Source organism: Zingiber officinale, chromosome 3B (assembly GCF_018446385.1).
Source record: "Zingiber officinale cultivar Zhangliang chromosome 3B, Zo_v1.1, whole genome shotgun sequence".
In the NCBI taxonomy this organism is placed as follows: domain Eukaryota; kingdom Viridiplantae; phylum Streptophyta; class Magnoliopsida; order Zingiberales; family Zingiberaceae; genus Zingiber; species Zingiber officinale.
In genome coordinates, this window is record NC_055991.1 from 7,633,282 (window position 1) to 7,651,491 (window position 18,210).

Genomic DNA, 18,210 nt, shown 5'->3' on the forward strand with positions numbered 1-18,210 from the left:
CTACATAGTCTGATTTTTTTTTCAAACTTATTATTCAGGGTATTTTATTTTATTTCTGACCAATTCAAACAAAATAAATAAGAATCAAACACATTCACAAATCATCACACAAAATGAAGAACTTGCACATAAATCACAAGACACACATTTCACATACAAAATCTGCTCGCGCAGCAATTTCTTTCTTCTTTTTTTGTTTTCCTTTTCCCCTTCCCAAATTCAGAATGCAAACTTAGGCAACACCAATGGAGAGAAACATAGGCCAAATTTTGTCACGAATTGTTTCTATTGTATATATACAATTAATCATAGGATGAATTTAGATCAGGGTCAAACTAATGCTAAAGTAGAGCTTTTCGATCATTCGATGTAACAAACAATTCAGAACTCACTTTTCGACATAGCGAACTGGATGTGTTGGTTATATCTTTTGTGTAGACCAAGCAAAGTGATGTGCTTTACCATTTGGTTTCATCCCGAGGTTCACAATTGTCCAAGTTGTCTAATGTCTTCTTCCTCCCGGAGAATGGAACTGTATGTTTGACACATTAATGATCTGACCTGCCATTTCTGCTAGCATAAAGCAAGGCTTCGAACTGAGCCCTCTCGCCATATTTTCGGGGTTTGGCTCGGTCATGGCGGGCTCTGCGTACAGCCTGCTGGATTTGTCGCTCGTGTTCTTTGAGAATTTCGTCAATGTTTCCCCTTGGAGGCATCAAAGGTCCAGAGTAATGGATACGGTTCTTCCTAGTGCCGTGGCCCTGAATAACATGTGGCAACATAAATTGTGAGGGTATAAATATGTCGGTTTACGAGATTAAGCAGAACCTACAATCTGAAGGATAGGATAAGATGCATAAACATAGATCCTATGACAGTATTACAAGAGTTCAGATTCAATTTTTAAGCATATAACAGAGCGATCAAACCAATTATCTACCTTAATTTCCATCTTCTCTATGTTTTCCTACCTCCACTTTTGCAATATAAGCTAAGACAATGGATTTCTATATGATCGTTACCTAGCAGTAGGAGTATGTTAAACCGTTGGTTTCGTTGGAGAAGCAAAATGATAAAAGAACAAAACTAATTAAAAATCATGCATTGCGCGTTTTCTATGGCAAAGGTGTTTCGATAAAATGTGTCATTTGGCCAAATCGCAAGATTCTACGAGCACTTACAGCTGCTTGTTCCTCTTCTCCAGTTTTCTCATCCTTCTTGCGGGAAGAAGAAGGGGCATCCAGCAAGTGGTGAGTCCATTCTGGCTTCTCCGATGAATCAGATTCAAGTTGATTGTATTTGGAGGCCGATTGATTTTCCGGCAAATGTGTGTGCTTAGCACTCTGCCTACGGTCCAACTTTGCAGTATGGCTTCTCGCAACCACTAGCCCTGTCGTGAGAGCAGTTCCCCCACCCTGAGGAATGTACGATGCATGTGTTTTTATTTCCGGGCCAGTGGGCACTCCAGTAGTAGATAATCGACCAGAGTGCATCGAAGGGCCACCATGAGGGAAACCATTCTGAGCTGTTCCTCTCGGATGGTCTACCCAGAAACCTGCCAGTGCATCATCTTTCGGTTTGTACTTGTCATTGCTTGTTCTAAGACTTCCATGCAATTTCTGTAATTGCAGTGAAAAATAATATTGCTTTAGTTATGGAGTTCCATTTTTGTTGTACATTGAAACAAGCTGAAGATTTGTTAATAGTTTATTTAGTGAATATACCTGTGACTCGATGTTGCTATCATGCACAGGTATGCCTTTCCTACTTCCATACTCTTTGATGGCGGCTTCCCTCTGCCTGCTAACAAAAAGGTTGCTCTTTTAGTTATATGGTGAATTTCAAGGCATGTCGATATCTTAAACCAAAGACAGTTTCAGTTTAAATGGCTTCTAATTATAGCTAGCGAATATGTAAGGAGTGGACTTTTGCGAAGTGTGCTTGAGCATATAGTAAAGCACCTTCTAGCTTCCTCGTTCCGAAGTTTGGCATCATATTCCTTGCTTGGAGGATACTTTGGCAAACTTGAAGGGTCACAAGCAAAAGGCATTGTGGTGAAGAACTGATAAGAAGTAACAATTAAATATTAAAAACGGAGATATGGAACTAATGTAACATTCAATGGGAAAAATTAATGTCCCCAAACATCTTGACAATCATTTTATGGCACCACAGTTGCAGTTATATATTAACTTTTGGAGTCGAAAGGGAATATGCCTAAACAAAGGCCAAAACAAAAGATCCACTATGCAACATAATCGCACATACAAGTTTCCATGCCTTCTTTTGTGCAGGATAAGTTCAAACAATGGCAAATGTTAGCCTGTAGTAAGGCATCTTGAGGAACAAATGGAAGAATTTAGAAATAGAATTTAGCATGAACCAGTGAATTAGTGATCATCACAAGCAATTAGTAAACCAATAGAACGATAAATGATGCCAAAAGAATTATTTGTTTAACTTGTTGAAATGATGCTGGCCTAAGGAATTAGCCAAACCAAAGGAAAGGGAAAATATTTACTTGGCTCTTGAGGGCAGAAGTTGCTGTTCCACGGAATCTTGGATCTACTGAAAGTAGACAATCAAGAAGAGCTAAAGCTGAAGGAGAAAAATCCTTAAATGTCTCCCTGATGCGGCGTGGATAGGGTTGTTGGGGTTTAAAGGACGTAGCGTGGGGCAACTTTGATGTTCTCCAGAATTCCTCTGCAGGCGAGCCACATAACTTGAATATCTTATGCAGTTGCTCCACCTAAAAATCAGGGGATACTTGTCAATAAGATTGATGTGCAAATACAAGTTGTACATAGCAAAAGAAAACTGGAAAGAGAATGACATAAGAAATCGAACAAACTGCTAAGCAGAAAAATATGGAATTAGAACTCCGATTAAAACTAGCTTTGTAATACTCATTATAAAATGCTTGCAATGAGTACACTAAGAAGCTTTTGTACACGTTGCATATTCTATTTCTTTTACTAATCAAGTGAATGCAATAAATAATAGAGTTTGCTAGATGTTATTTTGTTGCGTGTATGATAATGCAGATTGAATGAAGTGTAAGTCAGCATCTGCTTAAAGGTTTGAGAATCACTAATATAGTCCAATCCACAGCAAAATATCAAAATTTCACTTGGAAGTTCCATTGCAGAAGTTGGTAATTGCCCCACAAACATTTTTCTTCTTCTTTTTCCTTCTTTTGGTCACAGACCATGAGTTGAAAGCGTGTTCTCAACCATCAATTCAACATCGACAAGATGCCAAAACTTCTTATATTTGGTTTAATAATGTAATAACATATAATAAACATAAAGTATTAGTCAGTTAGTAACCAGGATTTTCTTTTCAATTTTTTATATTTGACATAATTTATTCAGATTTAGCAAGAGGATCAAAAGACAAATGTAATATTTACTGATTTAGCCAGAGGTCAGAACAATTAACCAAAAACTGGTAACTATAAAAGCTTGTGAAGTTAATCTGAGCCAAATCAAATATTAACTGAAAATAACGTCACAAAGGATGTCAATTAACAAAGAGAATCAGTATAGAATTATCATAGAGCATAGAGTTGGCCTTATGTGTGATCTGTTCTTTCTTCTGACACATTTTCCTCTTCTTGGAACAACCCACTTAAACTCTATTTAATAGCAATAGTCCCTCTCCATACATCTCACTGTGCTACGGGTGATGTTTACTTAACCATGTAGTTCTATGCTAGATATCAAAATTAGATATGATAATTTCCAATTTTTCAACTCACCATAGTCCATTCTAGATGTTTTTGAATCAAACCCTTCATAGTTTGATCCCTTTTTTCCAGATGCAATCATGAAATGTAAGTGCATGCCTAGTTTAAAAGACGAGGTGCTACCTCTGTTCTTCCTGGCATAATCGGTCTCCCAGAAAGCAATTCCGCAAGAATACAACCAGTACTCCACATATCGACAGCAACACCATACTCTGTGGCGCCCAGTAAGAGCTCGGGAGGACGATACCACAATGTTACTACTCGGCTAGTCAAGTGCTGCTTCTGACCAGGATTATATAAAGTAGCCAGTCCAAAATCTGCTATTTTTAAGATCCCATTATTGTCGATCAAAAGATTTGAACCTTTGATGTCCCGGTGCAACACACCACGGTTATGGCAATGCTCGAGACCAAAAAGTAGCTGCTGCACATAGCATTTGACCTGGATGTAGTTTTCCATAATGAGTATACTCCCAAAATAAAAACAGGATCGGTAAAATTACATGGTAAGAAATTATGTGTGGAGGAAAATACCTGAGGTTCAGTAAACTTGATGCCAGGTGTCCCCAGAAGTCCTGCAAAATCATGCTCCATATATTCAAAAACAAGATATAAGCTGGATGATATTTTCGAGGTAATTAAAGCTTCAAGCTTCACGACATTGGGGTGATCAAGTTTACGTAAAATGTGTATTTCCCTTGCCATAAACCGTACACTTTCTGGATCCATATTAGCAAAACGAACTTTTTTAAGTGCAACAGTTTTGCCAGTTTCAAGATCACGGGCTTTGTACACAGTACTATAAGTTCCCTGCCCAATCTGCAGGAATGATAAAGATTATCAGCAGAAAACCAAAAAAACTTTTAACCATCACATATTTTGAAATGAACTCAACAGCATATATTTATAATTTACAATATGCAATGACATATATATCTAAACAATAATTTCCACAAGGAAATTAGACAAGACAAAATTTCACGAGCAAGTAACATCTAAAATTAACCTGTTGCTGGTAAAAGACAACAGCGTCATCATTATGATTGGTCCTTAAGATAACAAATGAAGTTTCAGAATGGAAAATCTCTAAACAACAAAATCCAGACCTATCTCTCATGCTTCTAGGTTCCAACAAGATAGTGAACAGAAACAAAAAAGTGTCAAAAAGTCATCACTTACAAACCTATGATGCATAAAAACGATCAAGATGAGCTAAAATTTCCATGCCTCCAGTTTGTTTATCAAGAAACCATGAAGTTGACTGGGAAACTGATGCATAAGCTGTATAACTATTATTTTTTAATAGATAAATATACATTATATTGCATTGAGGTTCATGGGTTTACATTGTCCTAATAGAAGCAGAATAAACTCAGCACAAGTAGTATAATTAAATTACTTTTTCCTCAAAATATAAATACAGTCTTTCATTCAGTTCCATGGGTTTCAATTGTCCTTATAGAAGCTGATAAACTATGTTTGACGTGGATTAAACATGATTGGAAAATGTTATCAACTGCTGCAGATAATACTCTTAATTGATGAGTTTAAATAAATTAAATTAGACGTTGAAGTAGTGGAGAAAAACTACAGCTAAAAACAAGTAATTGCTAAGATAGGAATCAAATGAAGAATAAGAAGTGTTAAGTAGAACTAAAACTGAATACGAAATGTAGTTTCCATAATAAAGTAGTTTTTTTTTTGAAAAAAAAAAAGACCTCTAATGAGGAACCATTAGGCAAGCTCTGAGTAATTATAAAAATGTTAGAAAATAAACTGACATGATATGCACATGTTGAGAAGTTACTAATAAATTTTATAGTTAGTTGAATTGAATTGGTTATAGTCAAAGATATTAAGGATAGAGGGAGACTCAGACAACTTTAGTGTGATAAACATGATTTAGCTAACTTGAATATCACTAAAAATATAGTCTTGCTTATTACTCAATAGAAAGATAAATCTACATGGTCAACTCCAAATAGTTGGGACAAATACTTAATGATAATTTCAAAAAGCAACTTTGTCCTTCTAAATAAATAGAGATCAAGAGCAGCTGTGTCACAACAGGTTTTGAATTTCATGGCTCCCTTTGGTATTGTATAACAAAACTAGCTTTTCTGAGGAGAAAGTAAGGTAATTGCCACTAAAATAGCATGCTTTTGTCATTTTAGCTCTTACCCAGCTTCCAGCACAAACTTATCATACTTCAACCATAAACATTATTTTCCCCAGTAATTATACCAAATAACATGTTAGCTTTTGTCGCAACGTGCCCTTCCCCCTACTTCACTAAATTGAGTTTAATCTCCACTAATTATTCTATGTGCAGGCCAGCTAATTATGAATTGGAAGTGTTGGCCATCGTTTGGACCTTCCTAACCCAATATGTGGCAGTGACAGACCATGTTGTCCAAAATAAAAATATCAACCAGATAATTGTGGAAACAATAATTTTTTCTACTTTGTATATGACAATAACACCAAAATGAATGCCTCATAACAGAATTTACATTATTTGATATAAGGAAGAAGTCTGAGCTGAGATTTATAGTTTCTGTGAAGCTTCAGAAGGCATTAAAAAAAAAGAAGTTAATCAAATTTCTTTAGTATGAGCATTATACACAAAATAATTGAGAGGCAATTATATTTTCAGGTATAGAACAGCAACTGATTAAACATACAAACAAAAGATTCACCATATACAACGTGCAAATGATAAATAATTTGCACAATACATGATCCTGTGAAAAAAAAAAACTCTAATGATGCTGTTACTCACCTTGTTTAATTTCTCAAAGGAATCTGCCCTTCGAGGAAGCCAGCCTTTCACTGCATCACCAGCAACTGCTGTGAGCCAAGAAGGCCAACCAGCTGCAGCATACTCGAATTTAAACCCATTTGGTACATGAGGGATCATCGTTTTGTGTTCATTCACCATAGCAGAACTGACAACTGCTGAAGATGGCTCTACCATACTTGCCTGAGCATCAAATGTTGCTTGTCTCTGCAGCCCAGCCCCCTTAGAACTCCTAACTGCAGGGGATGCCTTTCTTTCTCCATCATCCACCGAGAGAGTTGTGACTCTACCATTCCTCTCGACCATAGGCAATAACTTCCTCTCTCCCGTGCCAACAAATGGAGAAGGAGAAGTGATTCCATTTTCCTGTGGCATTGATATAAGCTGTGCGGTACTGAGATCAGTGCTAGCAGCAGCATCAACATCAATCACTCCAACTTCATCTCTCCTTGAAGAAGAAACCAGCCTATTCAAAGAATCCTCAGTCGTTGAAGAAAGCAGTCTACTTAGCGTCCTTCTTGAGGCCTTGGGTCTCTGAAACTCCGGGACATCATCTCCCCTGAATCCCTTGGAGGAAACACAGCCCATGAGAAACTTCTTAATCCTCTCCCGTTACAACCAAGCGATCGTAATTATTGATGCACTTAGATCAAGGAAAAATTCGGCTTTTGCACTGAAGGGAACCAAAAAACCATTTTGAAATCTTGAACGGAATCACGAACTCCTTATAAGCTGAATCCAACGATGCACGAAGAAACAATCACGAGATCTCCAGAATAACCCTTTAGGTTGTCCCAACTCCCCATAGAAAAATCCAAAAGGGAAGCTATCAGTTGAAACAATAACAAATAGCCAGTCAAATGACGATCCAAATGGCATAAACAGCCTTTATTAGCAGACGGACGGACATCAAAGTCAGGATATCTCTCCGTCGGCCAGTTGCAGGCCTGCAAACCGCCAAATAGAAGAATAGACGAATTCAACAACGAAGACCGTCGGAATCCGGTAATGATCCTATGTAGTCAGCGCAAATCTGAGCATTTTGCTCGAACTTCCGAGTCGCTTCCTCTGATTCTCCCACCTCCAATCTTTTCTCGCCAACGAATCTTTTAGAAGACGAGGAAACCAAATCACAAATGAGAAACAACGAAAAGGAGCCAAAAACTATCAGTATATTCCCTCTCTCAAAAGAAACGACTCAAAAAAGGGTAAAAGGCGTGATTTTTGTGTGATCCAATGTGAAGAAGAACCAAGAGGTCGCCGCCGCAAGAGGAGAGATCTCGCCAGCAGGAGACACGCATGTATTTTCGCAATGGAATCAAAGAGACGGCGGAAGAACAAGATGGATCAGAAAAGACGCACTTTTAGGGCTTCAAATACTGCGACCGATGCGAAAGTGATGGGACTAGGCGGAGGAAGTTGAGGAGGAGAGAAGAAGAAGAAGAAGAGGAAGAAGGAAGCCGCAACGCGAGGTAGCACGACATTCCTGTCCGAGGTAGCCGAAGAGGAGGGCGATCGGACGGCGGAGATCCATCGCAGCGGTCGCTTCAACTCATCGTGGCGTCTGGCTGAAGGAGATCGAGGCGGGCGGAAGGGATAAGCTGTACGCTGCGCTGCCACCACACCGCATCAAGGGTCTTCCGCCCAACCCCACTACGTCCACGCTCCGAAAAATGATTCCTTTGAGGGCTAAAATGAAAAATGCTGATAATTTTATTTTAAAATTTATAATTTATTTTATATAATTTTCATTCGATCGATTTCAATCGATTGAAGCCTTCTAAAGCACTGCTAATTCCTTGTTCCTCGCCTGCGACTTGCGGCCATGTTTCCTGTTCATGGTCATCAAATTTCCATGTGCTCTCCTTCCGATTAAATTCCCCGCGACACCAAACAATCTCAAAATCCGATCTTCCGACGATGCCGGGTTTCAAAATCCGACCTTGCGCCCTCCTCCTCCTCCTCCTCGTCTTCCCCGTAGTAGACTCGCCGGCCAGCCGACCAGTCCTCCGCCTACGAGACACTTGCGAAGTTCCAGAGGGGCTGCGATCTGGCCTCGGACGGGAGCTTTGGGTGTTCCTCGGCAGCTGGTACTTGATCGAGTACGGGAGGGAAAACGGCGGGACGGTGGACGCCGGGACGCTGACGGAGATGAAAGAGTTCGGCGTTAAAGTCCTCTTCTCTTTGGTTGGCATCGACGCGGCGATTCGACTTCTACGTCGGCCCGCTCTCAGCTTGCTTTCCCGTCTCCAACTTCGACGAGTGTCGTCGGCCGCGACACTGTCACAACTCACCGTCGCCGTAGCCAACGCCGTCGCTGCCGCCCGCTGAGCAAAATAGTTTTGAGACTTAATAAGATGGATTTAGAATTTTGTTAGAAACCAAAATAATTATCCAACTGCTACGTTGTTCCTATTATTATTTTCCACTTATATTTCGTGTATAAATCCCGGACAACCTACGACATGAATAATAGAGAAATAAAATTGAATACGTATTGTAGTAATGGATAGTAATTACGGTTTTATATCTATTTTAAGATTTAGATAAGAAACATAGGTAAAAAATAATAATGAAAAAAATTATAAATGAGAGAGTTGGGTAACTGTAAATGAGTTACTTATGGGAGTTAGGTGCCTTTTAAAAAATAATCAAATTTAAAAAAAAAATTAAAGTTAAGGGGAACTTTTATACATTCGTGTCCACCTAGTGTATTTTTTTTAAAAAAAATCTTAAAATATAAGATGTATAGTATTTAAATTAAAGAAAGCGAAAAATGTACACTTTTAGTGCACCCGGGTGTGTACCATAACATAAGTTAATATTATCTAACGTTGCATACCTCGTGAGGAATGTGTATTTTTTTTAAAGTTCTCTTAGCTTAATTAAATACTATATCTAAATCTTAAATTCTAAACTTAAGTCATTTATATATATATATATCAATTTTGATATGTTACATGCCCGCATGTGTATTTGAGGGGGGCGCTCATGTGACGGGTATTGACGTTCTCCTGTCATGTAAGTAGGAATGTAAATAAATCAAGTAACTCATGAACTATTCGAGACTCGTTAGCTCATGAACATGTTCATTAAGCTCATGAATTAACTTTTAAATAAAAAATAATAATTTTGATATTAAATTTATAAATTTTATACTATACTTATGAAACTGATAAATAAATATATTAAATTTATTTATTAGATTAGAATTATAAATTTTAATAAGAATATTATAATTTTTTAAAAATATATAATTTAGTTTTTAATAAATATTTAAATTTATAATTTATATTTATTAAGCTCGTTTAAACTCGATAAAAGTTCGAATAAATTCGTGAGTTCATTAAATAAATCTCAAGCTCGGCTCAATTATAAATGAATCAAATTCAAACATTCAAAAATCTGACTTGACTCGATTACACCTCTACATATAAATACCCGTGGGCGTGCAGAGGGCATGCAACTTATCATAACTTTTATATATATATATATATATACACTATAAGAGTGCGTTTGGTTCAAGTTTTCATATATGACTTTGGTTATGTGATTACTAGGTAATCACATAACCAAGGTTATGAGGAATAAAACATAATCATAATCTTGTTTGGTTCAACCTAGGTAATGCTATAATATAATTTGATATTTACTATATTACCCTTTTAAATTACATGATTAATTTTTTAGAATAAATTAAATTATCAATAATTATTATTAAAATGATATTAATTATTAAGTTGATAATATATATAATAAATAAATATATGTGTGCAACTACAAATCAATGGGCAATTCACGAACATATTAGCGATTTCGCTGTTCAACACTTCATGAAGCACACTATTGTATCTGAATTCTATCCTTGCAAACAGCCCAAACAGCATCGATCTAGGTCGTATCTTCTTTCCTTAGCACCACCGAAGGGAGGTTCTGGACCACTAACTTAGCCACCGACGGACTGCCCTTGGACTTGCTATTTTGCTCGAACAGTTGCCCGAATAATACCTCATAGGGCTCGTAATCGGAGGCATAGGCGCGACCATCCTAGTCCTCAAAGCAGGCTCCGACTTCATCAGGATCGAGTGGACTCCTTCCCAGGTCGTTCATGGCCAAGAGAATTTGCCAATCGACGTTTCTGACCACTACTTCATCTTCAACCTTAGTAACCATCAACATTCTACTCTCATCTGACCTCGCATCATGCCCAATAACCATTACATCAATAGAATCTCTTTCTTTGTCCTGACCGTCGATCTCCTCCCACTCAAATCCCTCGTTGACATCCCTCCGGTTGTCGCCCAGTTGGAGGCTGTCCCAATGGAGAGGAACATCGAACTCATCAGAGAGCCCGTACTGCCCTACGCCATCATCGGAGTCCATGCCCATTTCAACCACCATTTGCTCGCCGAACATGGCGACGATCTGTTCATCGGAATCTGAATCGGAGGCGATTCCGGTAACCCTAAGGCCACCTTCATCCATATGCCGGGTCTTGGAGAACTCGGCCGAGTCGGAAGGGCAGCGTCTCTGCCCAACGAAAGAAGTCGTCGGAGGCCCAATCCGGGACGATCATTCCCTGATCCGCAACATCCATCGTTTCGCTCTCGGCCTCTTTCCTGTCTGATTCGGTAGTAAGAGCAGGGGCCCCGCCATGGGAAGTCAACGCCACGTGGAAGCCATAGTGGCAGTCGTCCGTCCGGAGAGGGCAGGGTCCGACCGGACGTCCGACCGGCCGATGGAATCGAACGCCCGGAGAGGGATGAGTCCGATCGGCTTGCCGACCGGACGATATACGGCTGATGGTTAAAGGCGCCCTGTCGAAAGCAGGGTTCCGGCGCTCAGGGGAGAAGGTCGTGGGCCGAGCGGACCCCACGCTCGGCCAAAGCCATAAGGTAACACTGCTAATAGTCCCCATAAAGCATGTGATGGAGAATCTCCCAAGTAAACCACCGCATAGGTCCGGCCGGATGTTGAGGGAGTTGTCCGCCCGGACGCTAGATCTGGAGCAAAGGGGAAAAGGACAAGGGGGAAAAGGACAAGGGAGGTCTTTTTCTGACAACAGGTATGTTTCACGTGTAGGCCATGCTCCAAATCTTGTGACAGGGGATTCTGCTGTCCCATCGAGGACATGCTTTGACTATAGCGGTATGGGTCAGGTGAGCTTTCTGACAACCGCGTACCGAGGAAAGGATATAGGACACATATGCACCTCGGTATGCATGCCCTAACCCTTCACAACTCTATATAAAGAGCCTCAGACTTCGCCGGAGGTACGCATTCTGAGACTTTGGGAGCCACCTTTTTCATCGTTGCTTACCTGACTTGAGCGTCGGAGGGTCGCCGCCGGGAACCCCCCTTCCCGGCTCGACTTCTGTGCAGGTTCGCCGGAGCTTCGTTCTAGCAGTTGAAGAGCCACGTCAGTAGTCGAAGAGCGCTCCGTGCCCAGCGTCCATTGATTCAGCCTTCGGACAGGATCAATTTGGCGCCGTCTGTGGGAACGCTCCTGCATCCGACCGGAAACAATGGATGAGGCTGGATGACAACACACGGTGACGCTTTCGACGGAAGAACTCGACGCTCTGGTCGAGATAAGGGCCGCCAAACTTGTGGAGCAAAAACAGAAAGCATTTACCGAGCGGCCGGAGCAACAAGCAACATCTGCGTCGGGTGGCCGAGCAGAAGCACCTCAAGCCACCCCTGCGTTCCATCGGGCCTTATTTCGCACCCCTGAAGCCGTACCAGCTCGAAGAGATAGAGGATCTTCTTCAGACGAAATGCCTAAGCGAGATGAAAGAAAGGGGAAAGCCCCCCGAGCGGACGCATCCCCCGAGCGGATCAATCGCAAATTTTCGGAGGCTATTCTACTAGACCCTCTGCCCAAGCACTACGTGCCTCCGACAATCGGCGAATACAATGGAACAACGGACCCGGATGATCATCTGGGTAAGTTTGATAACACAGCTACGCTCCATCAATACACAGATGGAGTAAAGTGCCGAGTCTTTCTTACCACTCTCTCGGGATCGGCTCAACGGTGGTTTTGGAGGCTGCCGGACGGATCCATCACAAGCTTCAAGGATTTCCGAACGGCCTTCCTCCACCACTTCGCTAGCAGTCGGCGTTATCAGAAGACAAGTGTCAGCTTGTTCGCCATCAAGCAAGAGCCGAGAGAATCGCTTCGTGCTTACATCCAGCGGTTCAACAAGGTGGCAATGGACATTCCAACGGCCACCTCGGAGACGATGATGAATGCCTTCACGCAAGGCCTGGTGGATGACGATTTTTTCCGATCACTCATTCGGAAACCGCCCCGAGATTATGATCACATGCTACACCGAGCCAATGAATACATCAACGTGGAGGAAGCGCAAGCGGCCAGGAAAAAAGAAACACCAACCGAACGGGCTCCACCTGCCGAGCGAAAACCCTTCGCCGCTCATCAACCGCCGAAAGGACCAAGGGCCGAAGCAATCCGCTCCCTTCGTGCGAGGTCCCAAGTGCAAGAAGTAGCTGCCGCTCGGAGCAAGCCAAAGAAGAAATGGACCCCTATGTTCTGCTCCTTCCACCGGACGGACACACACAACACGAGGGATTGTCGAAGTCTTCCCTTCGTGGCTAATCCCGTTCCCAGGAATGCCGAACGACGGTCTCCTTCCATCGACAGGAGACAAAGGATCCATGAAGCCGACCGGACCCGCGCCGAGAGGCGACATCAACAGACGCCCGATCTCCAAGACAGGAGAATCACCGAGCGTCCAGAGATCGGTCCCGACCATCCACTCGGGAAGAGGAAAATAGGAGCAATACTTCTCGGGGAGAAATCAACGTCATTGCTGGTGGCCCGACCGGAGGTGACTCCAACCGAGCCAGAAAGGCGGGCGTCCGGCAGCTCCAGATCCACGCGGTCGGTTGCAGCCAGGAGCGGGCAAGTGGACCAGAAATCACTTTCGGGCCCGGGGACTTAGAAGGAGTTGAAGTGCCCCACGACGACGCTCTGCTCATTAAAACGGTAATAGCAAATTACACTATTCACCGCATATTTGTTGACACAGGGAGTTCGGTCAACATCATATTCAAGAAGGCGTTTGATCAGCTGCAAATTGATCGAGCCGAGCTGCTTCCCATGACGACCCCGCTCTACGGGTTTACGGGCAACGAAGTTCAGCCGGTCGGACAGATTCGGCTGGCTACCTCGCTGGGAGAAGAGCCGCTCAGGAGGACCAGGACAATAAACTTCGTGGTGGTCGACTCCCCCTCGTCCTACAATATCATTTTGGGGCGACCGGCGCTCAGCGAATTCCGAGCGGTCGTCTCAACCTTCCACCAGAAGATGAAGTTCCCCGTCGAAGACAAGGTGGGAGAAGTACGGGGAGATCAGTTAGCGGCTCGACGATGCTACATCGAGATGGTCCGAGCCGAATCCAACTCCGCTCGAAAGGCGCCCCGAATCGAGGTGAATGCCATCACTGAAAAGCCACCCTCTTTAATTTATGAAGAAAAAGAGGAAGTGCAGACTCATCCGACCCGATCGGAGTCCACGACTTTTATTGCGTCCGATCTGGAGGAAAAATAGAAAGAAGAACTGATCCAATGCCTCCAAAAGAATCATGATGTCTTCGTCTGGTCGACACACGAACTGCCCGGAATTTCGCCGAGCATAGCGCAGCACGAGTTACATGTCCGACCGTACGCTCGGCCGGTGAAGCAGAGAAAAAGGGATTTCAGTGCCGAGCAGAATGCCATCATCCGGGCGGAAGTCGAGAAACTTCTGGAGGCAGGCCATATACGAGAAGTACAGTTCCCGAGCTGGTTGACTAACGTAGTATTAGTCTCTAAGCCGGGCGGCAAGTGGAGAGTCTGCATCGACTTTCGGGACTTAAACAGAGCATGCCCCAAAGATTTTTATCCCCTGCCCCGAATAGATCAGCTGGTGGATTCTACGGCTGGCTGCGAATTAATCTGTATGCTCGACGCCTACCAGGGTTATCACCAAGTGCCGCTCGCCCGTGAAGATCAAGAAAAAGTCAGCTTCGTGACGGCCGACGGCACATATTGCTATAACGTGATGCCGTTCGGACTGAAGAATGCGGGAGCCACATACCAACGTTTGATGAATAGAGTGTTTAGAGAGCAGATCGGGCGGAATCTAGAAGTTTATGTGGACGACATTCTCATTAAGTCCATCCGAGCGGCCAATCTCTTCAAGGACATGGAGGAAACCTTCCGAATGCTGCGTAAGTATGGAGTCAAGTTAAATCCCCAGAAGTGCCTGTTCGGAGCAAAAGGAGGGCGTTTTCTGGGGTATATAGTGACCGAACGGGGAATCGAAGCAAATCCCAGCAAGGTGAAAGCTCTACAAGATATGCCGCTTCCAAGAAATACAAGAGAAGGGTCGGATAACTGCTTTGTCCAGATTCATCTCCAAAATCGCCGACCGGAGCCTACCATTCTTCAAGATCCTGCGCAAGGCTGCTAAGTTCCAGTGGGATGAAGAATGCGACCGAGCGTTCGGAGAATTGAAGACATATCTTAATTCCCTGCCTGTACTTGCTAAGCCGATCGGGGGTGCGTCACTTTATATTTATCTGTCTTCAAATGAGCATGCTGTAGGCTCAGCACTTGTGAGGGAGAACGGCGAAGAGCAGCCGGTGTATTTTCTGAGCCACATTTTAAAAGATGCTGAATCTCATTACACTGAGCTCGAGAAGTTGGCCTTCGCTCTGATTCTAGCCGCTCGGCGCCTTCGACCATATTTCTTGGCTCACACCATCATAGTCCGGACGAACAGTCCACTGGGAAGAGTATTGTTGAATCCAGAAGCGTCCGGACGGCTCACCAAGTGGACGACAGAACTAAGTGAATTTGACATCCAATACCAGCCCCGCTCGGCGATCAAAGCGCAATCCTTGACTGATTTTGTGACCGAAGTGCAAAGGCCAGAGCCGGAAGCTATGTGGAGAGTATATGTGGATGGGTCGTCCACTCGTCTCGGGAGTGGGATTGGAGTATTGCTGCTCTCACCTCAAGAAGAGAAGATGCATCTATCCGTCCGGTTGGATTATAAAGCTACCAACAATGAAGCAGAGTATGAGACCCTCATAGCCGGATTACAGGCAACTCAGCATGTTGGCGCCGGTCGGGTAACGCTTCATTCTGATTCGCAATTGGCCGCGCAGCAACTCTCTGGTGCATTTGAAATTAACAGCGCCCGGCTCAAGCTCTATGCTGATGCATTTGGGAAACTTAAAGCCAATTTCAGAGAAGTTATCGTCCAGAAGATACTTAGAGCAGAAAACCAAGCAGCCGATGAGTTAGCCAAACTCGCAAGCTCAATAACGCCGGTCGCCATTCAGCAACCAATCGAAAAAGTACTGCTGGTGGCGCACGTCGACCGGATGGAAGGCCTCCCGTTTCCAAGCGACTGGAGGACACCCATCATAGAGTTCCTCCGCTCGGGAGCTACATCGGCCGACCGGAATGAGGCCCAACTACTAAGAAAGAGAGCCGGTCGGTTCACACTCATCGGCGATCAGCTTTACAAAAAAGCATTCTCACGTCCGCTGTTGAAATGTGTAAGCTCGGAAGACTCGGCTTACATTCTCCAAGAAGTACATCAAGGATCATGCGGAGGTCATCCGGGCGGACGATCATTGGCTAAGAAGATCTTGTTAGCTGGATACTTTTGGCCAACCCTACAAGCAGACGCCGCTCGGACCGTATCAACATGCCTGTCGTGCCAAAAGTACCATAATTTCTACCACCGACCGGCAGAGGAAATGAAGACATCAACAGTTTCATGTCCGTTCGACCAATGGGGGATGGATATCGTTGGTCCGTTCCCGATGGCGACCGGGCAGCGGAAATTTTTGCTAGTGGCGGTTGATTATTTTTCCAAGTGGGTGGAAGCCGAGCCGCTAGCCAGGATCACCGAACAGATGGTTAAAAAATTCATATGGCAACACATCATATGTCGGTTCGGCATCCCTCGTCGGCTGATTTCCGACAACGGACGGCAATTCACAGGCAAAATTCTCGAAGATTGGTGCCAAAGCTTCGGCATTGAACAACACTTCACATCTGTAGCCTTTCCCCAAAGCAACGGTCAAGCCGAAGTAGCCAATCGGGAAATTCTTCGTATTCTGCGCGCTCGACTCGATCATTTAGGAGGAAGTTGGGTAGATGAAGTGCCGGGCGTTTTATGGGCCATCCGAACGATTCCTAAGGAAGGAACTGGCGTCACACCTTTCCATCTGGTGTACGGTGGCGAAGCAGTCATTCCAGTTGAAGTCGGCGTCGAGTCCGTCCGGGTCCTAAGTTACGATGAAGGCAACGCCGAGCGGAGGAGCATGGAGCTGGATTTGGTTGACGAGGAGCGAGCCAAGGCATCTGTTCGGCTGATGGCGTACCGGCAACGGATGAAGCAAAACTACAACCGGCGCGTCATTCCCAGATCATTCCAGGTCGGCGATCTGGTCTGGAAGAAAGTCAAGCCGGTCGGCGACGTCGGCAAGCTTGAAGCTCCGTGGGCAGGTCCCTTCAAAGTCATCGAAAAACTCTGCTCGGGCGCGTATTATCTGGAGGACGAAAACGGTCGGCAGCTAGATAGGCCGTGGAGCGCGAACCACCTCCAGCCTTACCGGGCGGGGTGAAAGGTGTGCCAATGTAAATCATCCTGTGCACTTTTTTCAACTGAATACTTGAAATGCAGAAATGAAAAATCAAGATAACAAATATAAGGCATCGTCAACGAGACAACGAAGGCCCCGTGCCGCTCGCCCTGAGATAAATTATCTAAGCCAAGCGCTCAACAACGAAAGCCCTGAGCTGCTAAGCCGGAGGTATATTGTACGAGCCAAAGGCTCAATTCCGAAGACCCTGTGCCGTTCGGCCAGGTAAACGTTGTCCAAAATTATGCTTAAAAGATCGTCGAGCTCCGACGTTAAATATCGAGAGACGGGCCGGCGTCTATAAATAATCCGAGCGGAAGACCGTCGAGCTCCGACGTTAAATATCGAGATACGGGCCGGCGTCTATAAATAATCCGAGCGGAAGACCGTCGAGCTCCGACGTTAAATATCGAGAGACGGCCCGACGTCTATAAATAATCCGAGCGGAAGACCGTCGAGCTCCGACGTTAAATATCGAGAGACGGGCCGGCGTCTATAAATAATCCGAGCGGAAGACCGTCGAGCTCCGACGTTAAATATCGAGAGACGGGCCGGCGTCTATAAATAATCCGAGCGGAAGACCGTCGAGCTCCGACGTTAAATATCGAGAGACGAGCCGGCGTCTATAAATAATCCGAGCGGAATATAGTCGAAACTGCGATTACCCGTATTCTCCGCCGATATCGTTCGACCGATTCAAAGCTCCGCTCGGACTCAAGGCACAAAGGTTCTGGTCGGTTTATAGCGAGCGACTCTTGATAGCAACACAGAATGATAGTTGTCCGATCGGAAGGGCTTGGCATATGCCGAAGGTAGGATAATAGGCGAGCGGGTAACACACATATTAGCAAAGGAACAAAGTGCAAGAAGATAAAGTGCACGAAAGGAAAGCATTTCATTGAAGTTAAAACCTTGGGCCGAGTGGCCTAAGTACAAAAAGGTTCATATTCAGCCGAGCGACCAAATTACAAGAATTACTCAATATAGTCGTAG

The 18,210-nt window shown here is 43.8% G+C and overlaps 1 protein-coding gene across 1 annotated transcript; it reads right to left on the minus strand.

Annotated features, from left to right (window-relative positions):
* Positions 1-258: 258 nt before the first annotated feature.
* Positions 259-8,087, minus strand: LOC122055758 (probable serine/threonine-protein kinase At1g54610). Its single transcript, XM_042617356.1, has 8 exons — positions 6,530-8,087; positions 4,282-4,566; positions 3,872-4,189; positions 2,522-2,749; positions 1,962-2,062; positions 1,725-1,800; positions 1,182-1,619; positions 259-761 (listed from the first exon to the last, which is right to left on the minus strand). Exons 1-8 carry the CDS (start codon positions 7,133-7,135, stop codon positions 549-551), a joined length of 2,265 nt encoding a protein of 754 aa, XP_042473290.1. The 5' UTR covers positions 7,136-8,087; the 3' UTR covers positions 259-548.
* Between the last annotated feature and the right edge of the window lie 10,123 nt (positions 8,088-18,210).